Source organism: Protopterus annectens, chromosome 9.part0, assembly GCF_019279795.1.
Source record: "Protopterus annectens isolate FY-2018-M chromosome 9.part0, PAN1.0, whole genome shotgun sequence".
Lineage (NCBI taxonomy): Eukaryota > Metazoa > Chordata > Ceratodontiformes > Protopteridae > Protopterus > Protopterus annectens.
In genome coordinates, this window is record NC_056743.1 from 1,325,234,276 (window position 1) to 1,325,249,544 (window position 15,269).

Consider the following 15,269-nt stretch of genomic DNA (forward strand, 5'->3'; position numbering starts at 1 on the left):
CCCGTAGCTTTTCTGTTCGTAGTCTTTCTTCTTCTGTTAATACTCCCATGTCTACTAATATAATTATGTGCATATCAAGTGAAGCATACCATTCTAATATACCTATTCTTCTTTTAATATTCTGTGTTATTAATATTTATTGCTAAATTTTTTGGCTGCCTTTTAAATTAAGAGTGTTATCCCTCTCCAGATCTATCCTTTGGCTTTTTTATTTTCTCTCACAATTACACATTAAACTTAATTTTTCTTTCTTTCACCCTTTTCCCTATGGAATTTCCCCCCACCACTTGCCAGTTTACATATTCTTCTTCTTCACTTGTATCTTGCACTACTTCCTCTCCTTTATTTTTTCAATTTTCTCTTCCACTGTTATTACTTGATTATTTTTATATAGCAGTCTGCTATTCATGTTCCTTTTCTACAATACTTTCTGTATTATGTACATATTCCTGTATTTGTCCCTGTTCTATAACTTCTAAATTTTCTTCACAATCCACCCATATATGCCCAGTTCATCCATATTTTTTACATAATCATATCGCATTTATTATCTTCATGCCCTGAATTTACCAGAAATAAAACATTTTCTTTTATTACATTTACTGATCAAATGGTCATCCTTTCCACAAAAAGCATTTTCAGTTGTCCCCTATATTTAACAAAACCTCTATCACCATCTACATTTATCACACTTGAAATATGTATAACATTTTCCATGTTTAAAATGACTCCACATTCCCAACCCTAGTCTATAAACCTCTATAGTCATATATCTTTGTTGTGTCCATGACCTCTTTACATAAAGTCTTTAAATAGTTCTTTAGCACCTCTTTTATGACATCCATTTTAAACTGTCCACTCCCAAACAAAATGTCACAGTATGTTTCATTATGGAAATGGAAACAAGCTCAGTAATCACCAAATGACAACAGCACCTTGACTAACTCTCTCTTCAGAGTTGGCAGGCAGAGGCCAGGAAAAAGGTAAAAAGAATTCTTAGTGTTTCCACCACTCTAGGGCAGTCTAAAGTACAGTTCAACATGTTTAGTTTCTGCTTCTGCCACCCTAATGTTTACAAATGTGATACAAAGAGCCATGTGGAACAGTTCTGTTTATAATACTGGGCATGGGGAGTAATGCACAATAATAGTACAGTGTATACAGCTTCAGAAATAGCAAGGCAATTGAGCAAAGGTAAGGGAGTTGGAAATGTCTCAGGTTTAGCTGCCACAGCCATATAGACCTGATAAACTGATATGCTTCTCTATTTACAAGACTGCCGTATGTACTTGGTATGTGAAACTGAAATTTCTACCTGTGTCATATGGATGTGCTCTTAAGAGTATGATCATATTCTTCATATTTTGTAGGTTATTTCACAACCTAAAGGAGAAGAAAGTGGAGATAATATACAACCCGAATATAAGCCATCAGGGGGTAAGTACCCACACTATTTCTTTGCCATGGTAAGTAGAAGTTTTTAAAGACACTCAATTTATTTGCCATTTTTAACCAGATGTAGCATAAATATCCAGATTAAGAGCAGGAGAATTCTTCAATGCACCTCAATGCACTGAAAATATGTCCCTGAAACTTGTGGAAATTCCCTTTTAAGCAATCTGAGGCTGTCCCAAAGACTGAACCATAACTGTTATAGAGACTTGTGGCAGTATCAAAGATAATTATTACAAGTGTTGTGTATTTTTGTGTATTAATGGTTATCTTGGAAATGTCTATCCTATTTAAGTCAGATTTGGCAAAATAAGTTTCAGAGGTGTTTGTTTGGTGAAATGTAATAGGGGGAATTGTTCCTAGTCTATCCAGCGGTCTAATGATAACAACAAATATCAACAGCTATCCTAGTTCAGATTAATGTATCCTTCCCAAAAAAATCTTTGCTCAAACCTTTGTGTTCATAAAGTGAAAGTGAAAGTTATGCCTTTTATAAAGATGTAGGTACATGATTAAAATACTGCAAAACAATAATATTTTGCATTTTTGTTTAGTGGGCCATAAGTTCAGTGAGCTTTTAGGAGAGAATATCATGAATATGACACTAGTAACATTTAAAAATAAAAGATGTTCTCCTCTTTTTAAGTTGCAGATCACAGTAAATATAATAAGTGACAGACTGTATTGGTTCATAGGTAAGTACAAGGCTAGCTGCCCTTATGTGCCATTTTAAGACTTGTCAGTTTCCCTTTTTGTGTTTGAATTAACCTTTCCCATTTGATTAGATTGGCTTTACCCATCCCATGGTCAATAATTATATATTACCCCTAATGGACAGTACCTGGGATCATATCGTAGATAATTTGAGGGGATCCATGCATGGGATAAAGCATTTCGGAGCTGCCTTTGTCCACTAGTAGACCAAGGGCAGTCCTGGGGTATATTTTCTATTTCCCATCTATAGATTCAAGTTGCACTTGAGTATGGACAGGAATAAGTGTTGTTTTATGTGGATAGGGAATCTGTTCCAGAGAGGTGGTATCTGCTGCAAAATATACCTGCCCTCCAAACCATTCTGTTGATGTTGCAAAACAGGTATATATCCCTAGTCTGAGTATTTCTGATGCCATTTGACTTGCTGATGTTCAGTAAATCCATCAGTACTGGGTCAGAGGATGCCGTGTGTGCCAGACACAGGTCACCTCTTAGCAGTCTGTAGGATGCCAAGTATAGTTGTATGGCTTTGAGTCTGTCCTTGTAAGACAAATTGGTCATGCCTTGAATTTTTAGTATTTATTTAGAATTTTTTTTAATGTTTAGATACCTTTGTCTCTGTGGGTGTTCCAGTTATTGCATGTGCCTGGACAGATACATGCCAAAGGAGGCATTATATAAAATTATTGGCCTAATGAAGGCTGAGAAAAGAGAGACAATACCATCCCTGGGACTAGACACAATCCTGTTGTTTATAAGCTATGCAATATAAAAGGACTTTCTAACAGCAATGAACATATGTTGATCAAAAGTCAGGTCACTGTTCCCAAATTCCAAATAACTGGTTCAACTCTTAGGGGCGTATTGTCAATATCATAGTTCCCTGGGATAGATGACTTCCCAAAAGATACAATAATGCATTTTTGGTATTAATTTTAGTCTGTGATTTTGGTACCTGTTATTTATTTGGGACAAACCTTCCTACAGGATGGCTAAGTTATTTGGGTATTCAATGATTGCTCCTAGCTTGCATTTATCTGCAAACTTAGTCTGCCAGAGTCCATTGATATAGGCTTTTAGTTCAGAAAAGTAGATGCCAAACAGGAGAGGAGAGGAGAGGCCCCAGCTCAGAACTCTGGGAGACTTTTTGATTGGTGTATATTCAGGGTTTACAGTGTATAGTCATAATTAGGGTAAAATCTCCATGTATATGCGTAATGTTTGAAAGTGATCAGCGTCATGTAGGTATCCATTTATTTATTTATTTTATTTTAATATTTGTTAACTGGGGAAGAGTGATGATCCACTTGGGCCATTTTCAGACTGTGGAAAAAAACATAAAAAAAATTAACATTGGATAATTATAGAGTAAGGCAAATATGCAATGTAAAAATATCCTTAGAAATGACAAACAGCATTACAAACTGTATAATGTTAATATTACAAGGTGTTTGTAGAGGCACCAGAGATTTAATAAAGCTGCTGTTTTATGTCATTTTAGTTTATCTTTTTTGTTGTAGTTTATAAAATAAACAGTGTGAAGAGGAAGAGATCACCACATAGTTCATTTCATTCATGAGAGGCAAAGGAAATATTTTGCTGTGTTTTGAAAATCATTGCTTTAGTTGGTTTGTTGTTTAAAATTAGTTTCCTGTCAATTCACCCAGTAGATAATAAAATGAGATCTTGTTCAAGCTGTTGTTTTATTATATTGTGTAAAGAGCTGGGTCTATTACACACCATATCATATGAGTCTACCATTATGGGAATTTGTGAAAGCTAGCTGGTAGTGTATTGATAAAAATGTAGGAAAGAATAGGAGACATGGAACCTTGAGGCTATCCTTTATTAAGGCTGGCAGAAGACAATGAGGTCTCACCCATTTGAACTGAAAAGATTCTGTTGGTAAGAAAGTAGTTCCACTAGGACAGTGAATGATTGCCGATTCCAACTTGTATTATTAGGAGGGTTATCTACCAGGTTAAAGTTCTTAGTCAGATCTATGAAAATGGTCCCAGTTAAGTACCTGTTGTCCAAATTTTGGAGATTGCCATCGGTGAGGGTGTAAAGGGCAGTTATTCTCCCTAACTAGAGTCCATGTTACTGAGGAAATAGCATTTTTTATGTTTGTCTTCACATAGTTGAGAAAATATGAGATTTTCAAATATTTTCATTGTGCAAGAAGAATGTAAATGGGTTGCAGAGGTTGGTTTTGGTATTTTGGGAACTGGTTTGACTTTAACTTGTTTCTAAGAATCACACATGTTATTCTGGGTTAGACAAAAGGTATAAAGTAGTTTTAGAGGATGTAGTAGGTCTTCTTTGTAGAGGCATACAAACCAAGTGTGTAATCCATTTGTGGGAGCATCTGAGGGAATTTGATCTATGAGATTTTAAATAGCCTTGGCTTTAATAGCATTGAGGTACAAGACAAGTGTGAAGGCAGGAGGTTCATAAGGATGGGCAGGTTATGTAAGTGTCAAGGATGGAATATGGGACATTTGTGAAAATTCTTTGAGAAAGTCTCCTGCTGAAGAGTTTCGTGTTGTGGAAGAGATGGAGTTGTTCATTACAGGGTTTTTATATGGCCTGAAACCAAAGTTCCAGAACTATTTGAAGTTACTAGAGGCTTTTGAGAGATTTGTACATGTCTGGTTGCCTTTTGGCTGGGCATATAAGAAGTATGGCATGTTCATTTTCAGAAGAAGAAGAGGTTTTCTACTGATACCAAACCTTGTTTCCTAAAAGGTGCAATTTATTCTTTAGTTATCTAGTGGTTTTGTGTAGCACCGATAAGCACAGAACCTTAGGGAAATACTTATTTTGTAAGTACAGAAGAAAGGTGGTAAGTGCATCAGTAGCCATTCTGCGATCATTTATGTTATAGACAAAATTCAGTACATTTTTGACTATATTATTCTTAAGCACTGTTACATTCATTTGGGTTTGGGGCTGAAATGTTATTATTTTTGGTGGCGGTTTCTTCATGGAGCTGTGAAAGTGGGAGATGGTGCAATGATCATTTAGAAATGGTGGATGAATGAGGTAGTCAGGAATTTTAGTGGAGGTATTTGCAATTATTGTAGTTCACACAAACTACCTGAGTAAGCTTTAGATTATCCAGGTAGTTTTTATTGGAATTCTGAGTGGAAATGAAGTAGGATTTCAATTATAAGGCACTTTAACTTTTTGCAATTAGTTGAGGGTAGTAGGTAAGCCAGGAGGAAGGGGTCAGTGCTGGATTTACTGAGGTTTAGGTTTTATTTGAAGCTTTTATGTTGTTTTGAGTAAGAAAGAGTGACCCCTCCCCCATATTTTCCGGTTTACCTTCATAATGTCGATCACGTATAATCGACCGGCCACATCACCGAACCGTTTCCGCAAAACCAGAACCGCAAAAACTTTCGAATGTTGAAAAAACTTTGAATTTTGACATTTCTGACCACGCCACACTTACACACCAATGCTAACATGGGTCAAAAAGGGGGCAAGATTTTGTCGTTCGGAAATTCAGTGTTCAACGTTTTGTAAAGTCGCAGTTCGGTATTCGCAGAAGTGGGGTCGACAATAACATGATCGGCATTATGAAGGTAAACCTTAAACCTATTTTCCAAGCCATGTAATGAAGATATGATAGAAATAGTGAGTAAAGTTTGTGGTAAGTCTTCACCCATAATTCAGTTATAACCACAGTGTCTGGATTATGGGTTGAAAGAAAGGAGTCAAGTTGTTCTAATTTGTTTTTGATGCTGCCAGTGTTAATCAGTGCAGATTGTATGGTTGTGTGGAGAGTAAGAGGGTTTAAGAGATGAAGGTTGTTACTAGAAACAAGTGGACCAGGGCTGGTTTGTAGATAATGTTGGATCAGCAACATGTTGAAAAGATCAGGAAGTTATATAGAAATTTGGAAATTGGAAAATTAGGGCTTCCCTACCAACTTGCAAACTGAGAAAGTAGGTGGCTTAGTAGCAAGAGAAAGATGGGGGTAGTTTGGAGGTCAGATGGAAGAAGGTGGTTATAGTTTTTGTAATCTAGAATGATGGAATTGCAGATGTAGGTTTAAATGAGAACTGTATGCTTTGTAGGGTTAAAGTGTTTGGAGTTTTCGTTTGTTTAAGTTGCTTTGAGGGCTTTGTTAGGAAGTTAGGCAGATAATGAAATCATAATGGAGGTGACTTGTAAGAAGAGCCTTGAAGAAGAATGGTGTAACAGAATGAAGGGGTAGATATTTTGCTTCTATGTGGCTATCTTGGTTTATTTAGTAAGGAAGGGCCAAAGTTAGTAATGGACTGAGGAGTTGTTAAAAAGCATAGAACAACTTTTTGAGTGTTCCCAAGCATAAAAAGGTTGCAAAACATTTTTTTTTCTTTTAGAGGTACAGTATTAAATGAATGCATATCAATGCATGCAAACACAGTTTTATTGAAAAACAAAGCTTCAAAAGCAGTTTTATAGTATGGATATTTTAGGGAGTATATTCAGCCGATTTCCTGATTTGTGGTTGAAAGGCTTTGGGTTTAAGAGAGGTAAAACAAAGGATTTGAAATTACAGGAAGCTTCCTGGTGAATTCAACAGTGGTGGAGAAAGGGATATAATTGAACTGCCTTTTTGACAGAAAAGAACAAGACACTTAGAACTGGTGATAGTTAATGCTAGAGTATTCTAGAAGTTTGGAAGGAATGCACCTGCAGCCTTTGTTGAGAGGGAGAGTTATCAAGATAGAAAATTCTTATTTATACTTAAGCATAAATTAAGTCCTATATAAAAAGAAAGTTGGAATGGAATAGTGTCAGTTTTAGAGTAAATAGCTGTGGTGTGAAAAAATGGGGATGGGATGTGTGAATAACTAAGCAGAAATAGTGGAGCGGGGTGTCCAGGATGGAGTGGGAGAGAACCAAAGTGGGCTCCAATGAGCCAGAGTTGGTGGAGATGGGTGTGGGTGGAAAGTGACCCGGGCCTTTATGACAGTCAGTCAGTGTGTGCTTGCACCCTAAAGATGTCTCAATCAGCCCAGCAGTGACAGAGGTACATGCACTGTAAAGTAAAAAATGTAACACCGTATCTTTATGTACTAAGAAGTTCACTGAAAAATACACAGCTGCACATTTACAAATACTGAGGCTGCTGAGGTGTTCTCAATAGCTAAAGGCAGAAGCACATTAATGATGCAAATGTTTGCTGAAGGCAGATACTAATCTGGCCAATCATTCAAGCTACTCTGGGCATTACTTACTGTTAGAGCCAACCTAAATGACAAGTCACCGTAAATAAGGGTTCTTTCTACAAGTTGCATGACTTATGTAGAGAACTAGTCAATGATAATAGTGGTACAACTGTACAATGGAGACACCTTGAAAACAAAAAAGATGAGGTAAATCAACACCACCTTATTTAAAGAATGAAATACATCAAGTAGTGCCTACTTACAGAGTGAGGACACCTTTATGTGTGTGTGTGTGTGTGTGTGTGTGTGTGTGTGTGTGTGTGTGTGTGTGTGTGTGTGTGTGTGTGTGTGTGTGTGTGTGTGTGTGTGTGTGTGTGTGTGTGTATATGTGTGTGTATATATATATATATATATTTATGTATGTGTATATATATATATATATATATATATATATATATATATATATAGATAGATAGATATTTATATAGTTCAGGAGCAGCAATATATGCCATACAACTGAGGAGAAGTACCCCATAGAGCTAGAGTCAGATTATAGGTTCATAGGTTCATAGAAGGTTACTAAACCAACGGCCCTAGAGCCCTTACAAGTCTAGCCATATTTATCCTGAGTCAGTCCAATTGTCAGTGGTTAGGTGAGTGAAGTTTGCAGAGGTTAGTGTCTATAGCAGTTAATACCAACTTCTTCTGTCCAGAAGGAACATGGGCTCCACCCCAGGAGTGAATTTACAGTTACCCATCCATTGATTTAGGTTGCATTTCAAGAGGGTCAGGGAGGGAATCTATTTCACATGAACTGGAAGCTTGTCCCAGAGAAGTGGCAGTCTCTGGGAGATGCATCTCTCTCTCCAGCACGATCTGCTCATGTCAGAGGCTAGGTTAAGATTCCTGGAGAGAGTGACCCATATGCAATTTGAGTTTCGAATGTGTAACATTTCCATCAGGGCCAGGTCAGAGACTGCCCTGTAAACCAGGCACAGGTCACCCCTTAGCAACTTGTAGAAGACAGAATACAGTGATTGGGCTTTCATTGTTTCTATGTAAGACTTGTATTGTGTAAAATATAATGTCTTGGTGAGAAACCTCTGTGGTCTCCCCAGTTGTTGCAGGTGTCTTGCACGTGCAAAAGGGAGCATTGTACTCAATTATTGGTCTGATGAGGGCCTAGTATAATGGACTTATAATATCCTTGGATCTAGTTGCAATACCTTTACTTATAAGCCACATAGAAGGATTTCCTTTCTACTGTGGATACATGGTAGCCAAAGTTGAGGTTACTATCAACCTGAGTACCCAGATCATATACCATTGGGTCTACACTTAGGGAATGCTGTCTGTTATGTAATTAGCAGGAATGCCAACTTTCCCAAAGGGAATTATAGGTTCATAGGTTCATAGGTAGGTACTAGGCTATTGGCCCTTGGGCCTATTCAAGCCCAGCCAAAAAGGTACCCTGGCTTTTGCCACCCAAGAAAATTATTTTCCTGTGCCACTGTCAAGCAAAGTCACAGAAGTGATCCCCAGGGTGAATTTCCTATTTCCCATCCAGTCATCAAGATTTTTCTTGAAGACTGCTAATGAGGAGCTTTGTTTGATATAGATAGTTTATTCCAGAGTATGGGAAGTCTCTGGGACAGGAATCTATCCCTCCGGCATGTTCTGTTTATTGTGGTCACAAGGTTTAGGTCCCTAGAGCATGTAGCTCGGAGGGATTGGGTTTTCTTTAAGTGGAGCATGTTCAACAGCTCTGGGTTTGACATAGCTTTGTATGTTAGGCAGAGATCACCTCTGAGTAGGCAATATGCGACGGAGTAAAGCTGGAGTTTTTTGAGACGGTCTGCGTAGGGCATCTCTTTGAGGCTGGTAATCCTCTTTGTGAGGTATTTCAGTGGCCTTTCCAGTTATTGTAGATGTCTTGTGAGGTACACATCAAAAGGGGCATTGTACTCTATAATGGGTCTAATGAGTGATGAGTAGAGGGGAACAATTACCTCTTTTTTTCTGGATGAGAAACCTTTTGTGATGAGGTGTGCCACATAGAAGGATTTCCTGACTACTGTGGCGATGTGATTATCAAAGGAGAGACTACTGTCCACCTGTGTCCCAAGGTCTCTTATCACACTTTCGTGTGTTAAGTATACTACTGCCTATGTTGTAGTTCATGGGTACAGAATTTTTACCAAAGGGGATGACTATGCACTTTTCGGCATTGAGCTTGAGGCCATGGCTTTGACACCAGGCATCTGTCTCAGTGAGGCCCTTTTGTAGGATGTCCACATCATTAGGAGTTTCGATTATGGCTCCTAGTTTGCAGTCATCTGTGAACTTCATTAGCCAAAGAACTTCTGTGTTAGCCTGTACTTCAGAGAAGTATATACCAACCAGGAGAGGACCCAGGACTGAACCCTGTGGTACTCCACTTGTCACTGGTCCGAAGTCGGATTTGGAGTCTGCTACTTTCACAGTGTGGGTTCTGTCAGTGAGCCAGCTGGCAACCCATCTTGTGACATAGGGATTTATACCTAGTTTAGGGAGTTTATCTATAATTCCAGAGTGGGGGATGGTGTCAAAAGCCTTGGCAAGATCTAGATAGGCTGTGTGAACCACCTTACCCTCGTCTACGGCTTTGGTGACTGCTTCAAAGAAGTCTTTCAGGTTTAGGAGACATGATCTGCCTTTTACAAACCCGAACTGGGTGAGGTCCAGAGTTTGGAGATAACCAGTGTCTTTGTTTATAAGTTCCATGATGATACGTTCCATGGCCTTGCAGACCAGGCTCATCAGGCTAATGGGGTGGTAGTTCCCGGGGTCCGTGGTGGCTCCCTCCTCGTGGAGTGGGATAACCATCGCTGTGCGCCATTCAGCAGGCACAAAGCTTGTGGTGAGGCTATGACTTGAACATGATACTTAGGTGGGGTGCCAGTTCATACTGTAGTTTGTGTAGAACGCAGCCTGGGATGTTGTCTGGTCCCATGGATGCTGCGTTCTTGGCTTTGGAGAGTGTGGTTTTTACTTGTGCAGCCGTGATTACAGGAATTTTGCATTCTTCCGTATAGAGATGGGCCCTTTAGGGAGTGAGAGGGGGCTAAAATTAGCACTGAACCTATCTGCCAGGATGTTGGCAATATCAGTTGGGTCTGTATATTTAGTGCCATTGTACTGTAACTCAGAGCAGACCTGAGTGTTGCCAGTGAGATTCTTGACATAGCTATAGAATGCTTTGTGGTTGGCTTTAGAATCAGTGGCGATTTTGTTTTCGTAACTAGCTTTGGAGGATTTTATCAGGGATCGCAGCTTCTTACTGAGGCTGACCAGGGAGCTCCTTCACTCATGGGATTTTACTCTCTTTTGCAACAGATGCTCTTCGTGTTTCACTGTTGCAGTCATTACATTTGGGTAATCTGCTGGCAGGTTGCCCTCAGTTGGCCTGATTAACAAAATCTTGGGTCCTGTATCGGTTGCTGTCCCTTCTTCCATGACGTCAGGTCGTCAGGGGTATAAAACATGCATCTGACACCATTACATCAGTCTTTCTTGCTGTGTGGTGCCCGAAGCAGAAGCAGTTTACAAGTGCCGGTCGGCCGACTCCTGAAATTTTTGTTTTCGAGTTTCAGAACCGAAGTCTTCAACTTAAAGCTAAGTACTCCATTGGGGAAACTTTTTCTTGCTCCTTTCTGATGTCATTAAAAGTTAATAATTGCATTACTTGTCGAAAGCAAATACCTCACAAAGATTTTCATTTGTACTGCATTCCTTGCCTAGGCCCTGACCACAACGTACCTTGCTGTCAGTTTTGTGCTTTAATTAATCAGTGCACTATCCATCGTCGGTACATTTTTGCCTCTAAATATTTTGGTTCTCGGTTTAATTATCCAGAAATGTCATCAGCTAGCCATCCGACTACTGGGATTCTGAAAAAATGCAAAGATAAAGACAGAGACAGGCCGCCAAGGTCCAAAACTGCTGATGACGCTTCTCCTAAGCCAGTCGCCAGTTCGCCGGTACTCAGTGAGACGCTTTTGCAGCCTCTGATACCGACTACATCTGATTCGCAGGCCTCTACTGAAACTCATTCAGAGTCTGTTATGCCGCGAGACACTTCACCTATAAAACCCGCGGATGTCTTTACCTTGGATGAGTCCAGAACTGCTTTGCAGGCACTGGCTTCTAAGGGTGTATTTAGGCCTACAGACTTGCATATTAAATCGACTCCACCTTCATTACTAAGGCCTAAATCTCGATCTATGTCTAAAAAACAGATGCCCAGGCCACATGTTCAGGCCCCTATGCCTAAAAAACAAATAATCAAAATGGCTGAAGATCTAATTACTCTAATCAGGGGTAGTCAACCCTCCCCCCCTCTAAAAGGCCTAGGGCTGACCTTGATTATGACTCTTCTGATCAGGTTTCTGTTTCTTCTGATTATTCTAATGACCTGGATTTGTCCATACCTACTTATGAGGATTCTGATGCAGAGGATTCTATTCCCTCTGCTTCCCTTCCTGAGGATTTTGCTTTTGGGGAAACTTTACATACCTTAAGGGAGCATTTCCACTGGGAAAGTCAGGAATTTTCTGATTCAAAAAAGAGGCTTAGGGATTTCCTTCTTCTACCTCAGCATAGGCCCTTGGCTATACCTCCTGTACTAGACATTGTTTATGATGTGTTTTTGGAATCCAGTATGGCCCCTGATTTCCTACCTCTGGCTCCTAGTAAACCTGACAGATACTACAGGGTTCCTGAGTCCCACAAGTTCCTTTTCAAAAATCCTGTTGCAGATCCAAAAACCATTTCTCAGGGGCCCAAGGGCATTAAGGCTTCTACTGCTAAAATTCCTACCCCTTCTGATAGAGACTCCAGGGCACTGGATATATGGGGTAAGAAGGTTCATACTTCTGCAAACTTGGCAATCAAGGCTTTAAACTGCCAATTTCATATGTTAAAATATCAACAGCATATTATTGGACTGCTTAAACAGAAAATGATGTTGTTTCCTGACTGTGTGGAAAATAAAGATTTACAGGATTTATTGCATTCTGCTGAACAAGTTGGAAAACATACTTTGCAATGTGGTTTTGATTCTTTAGAGGCCTCCTGCAGGGGTGCTGTTACTGGGTCTGTGCTTAGAAGGCATGCTTGGCTTAAGGAGCAATCTTTGCCTGATCATGTTAAAGTGAAATTGTTGGATGCTCCTTTAAATCAGGACCGTCTGTTTGGCAATAAGGCTGAAGAAGTTCTAAAAAAGATGGAAGATAAAGCTAAATTTATGCAAACTCTTAAAGTTTCTTACAAGTGCAACCTCCAAGATTTAGTAGGCACTGGCCTACTAAGAATTGGTCTTTTCCAGTTCCTTCCAGATCCTCTCAAGCCAACCCCAGACACTCCAAAAGCACCAGGTTTCAGTCCCAGGGGACTCTCAGAACTAAGCAATAGGGGGCCTCCACTTCCAAATCTGGAAATAACAAGACACCCCCTATGGTAAACAGTCTCAGTGACTTCCTTTTAAAATTACCAAGCACTTACCTTTTAGCCACCCCTTTGGGGGGAAAGATTGCTCTTCATGCAAAGAATTGGGAACTCATAACCCAGGACAAATGGATTTATATAGTGTCCCAGGGATGCAGATTTCATTTCCACATGTTGTTAGCACCAAACGGGTGGCCAGACCTGCCCCCAAATCAGTGGGCAGAGGCTCAAAAACAAGTACTTTCCCTCTTAAACATGGGGGCTATTCAAACAGTACCAAAAGAGGAAAAGGGACAAGGTTTCTATTCCAGGCTCTTTCTGGTACCCAGAAAAGACAAATCATGTCATCCAATTCTGGACCTGTCTACTCTAAACACCTTTCTGGACATTTCAAAATTCAAGATGCTGACTCTTCACCAGTTACTTCCTATGCTAGGCAAAGATGCCTGGTTGGCAACTTTAGATTTAAAAGAAGCATAACTGCACATCCCAGTCAGAGAATCTTGCAGAAGATACCTACGCTTCAAAGCAGGCTACTTGCATTATCAGTTCTCTGCACTGCCCTTTGGCTTGTCTACTGCGCCCAGGGTATTCACAAAGTGCCTGGCTCCAGTTATTGCACAGGACATACTTCTAAATCATCTGGCATTTGTAAAAAGGGTTCTAACTTGTCTGGGATACACCATAAACGAAAATAAATCACAACTGGTACCCTCTCAACAGATTACATTCCTGGGTGCAAGCTTGAATACAACTGCTTAGATAGCTTTTCTCATGCCATAGAAGCAAATTCATTTAGTAACACATCAAACAAGTGGCCACAAAAACCCTGCTATCTGCAAGACAAATACTGCAAGCCTTGGGGTTCATGGCCGCCTGCATTCTTCTAATTCCATATGCAAGACTGCATATGAGGAAACGACAGTGGTACTTAAAAAGTCTATGGAGTCAACATTGTCACAGCCTGGAAACAATGATTCCTATCATACCTTGCCTATGCCTGGAATTCCTATGGTGGGCAGAGCCCTGCCACCAAAACAATGGACTGCCATTCACACTACCCCCTGCCGCCCAAACCCTAACTACAGATGCATCAGTCTATCCATGGGGGGATGACCTGGCAGGGAAGTGCATTCAGGGCAAATGGAACCCAAATCAAATACACCTACATATCAATCAAAAAGAAATGTTAGCTGTACAGAATGCTCTGACAGCCTTCAAGGACTACATTCTTCCAGGACAACTAATGGTAAAGACGGACAACACCATGGTTATGTGGTACATAAACAAGCAGGGGAGGGTACACATTCTTACCCCCTCTGCAGACTAGCCATGGCATTGTGGAACACAGTCTTGAGCTACCAAGGGCACCTACAAACTCAATTCCTGCCAGGAAAATTGAATGCACTGGCAGAATGACTAAGCAGAAATTTCATGGACCCACATGAGTGGAAACTGGAACCACAAATTTTCAACATGTTGACAAGCAAATGGGGGATCCCAGACATAGATCTATCTGTCTCCCCTCAGAACTACCAGTTGAACAAGTTTTGCACAAGGACTCCACACAATGAAGCCTGGAAAGTGGATGCTCTGTCCTTCAGCTGGAAAAGCCTATCAGTCTACACCTTTCCCCCTCTGCCTCTGCTCTCCAAAGTTTTGCTAAAAGTCAAACAGGACATAACAAGAATGATTTTGATTGCTCCAGACTGGCCATGCCAACACTGGTACCCACTCTTGTGCAGTGTGTCACAAATATCTCCATGGCACCTGCCTCAGACCCCTTCCTTGCTGTCTCAGCAGGAGAACCAAATTCTGCACCCTCAGCTTCCAACATTGAACCTTGCAGCCTGGCTAATCACTTAAATTCACCTTTATCATCCCTCAGCAAACCTGTGATGGATGTCATCTTGGAGGCGAGAAGGCCTAGTACTATAAAATCTTATGCTGACAAATGGAAAAGATTCTGTACCTGGAACCAATCTTTAGGGATGAGCACAGCAGCGCCCAATTTGCCTCAGATTTTGCAATACTTAACTGGGATGCTTCACAAGGGCCTGTCTTTTTCCACTATTAAAATCCATGCTTCAGCTATTTCAGCTCACTGTAACACAGAACCACCCCTCTTCTTTCACCCCCTGCTCAAGCAGTATCTCAGAGGGGCAAAGAACTTGAGACCACCCAGGAAAGCTCCCATCCCTGCCTGGGACCTTATTAACTTTGTTTTGGAGAAGCTCACTCTACCTCCTTTCGAGCTACTGCAGACTTAAAATTTCTTTCTTGGAAAACAGCCTTCCTTTTAGCAACCACTTCAGCTAGAAGGATATCTGAATTACAGGCCTTTATGGCAGTGGAGCCTTTCATCATCTTTCATGCGGACAAGGTATCTCTGAGGACCAATCCATCCTTCATGCCCAAGGTGGTTTCCAGTGTGGCTCTTAATCAGTCGATTCA

General features: G+C 40.3%; 1 protein-coding gene across 1 annotated transcript in view; it reads left to right on the forward strand.

Moving 5' to 3' along the window:
- The window catches only part of SH2D6 (SH2 domain containing 6), a 1,258,756-nt gene that overhangs the window by 812,556 nt on the left and 430,931 nt on the right, over positions 1-15,269 (forward strand). The window contains exon 13 of the mRNA XM_044084299.1: positions 1,371-1,437. Coding sequence (XP_043940234.1) covers positions 1,371-1,437 — 67 coding nt within the window. The remainder of the gene's footprint in view (positions 1-1,370; positions 1,438-15,269) is intronic.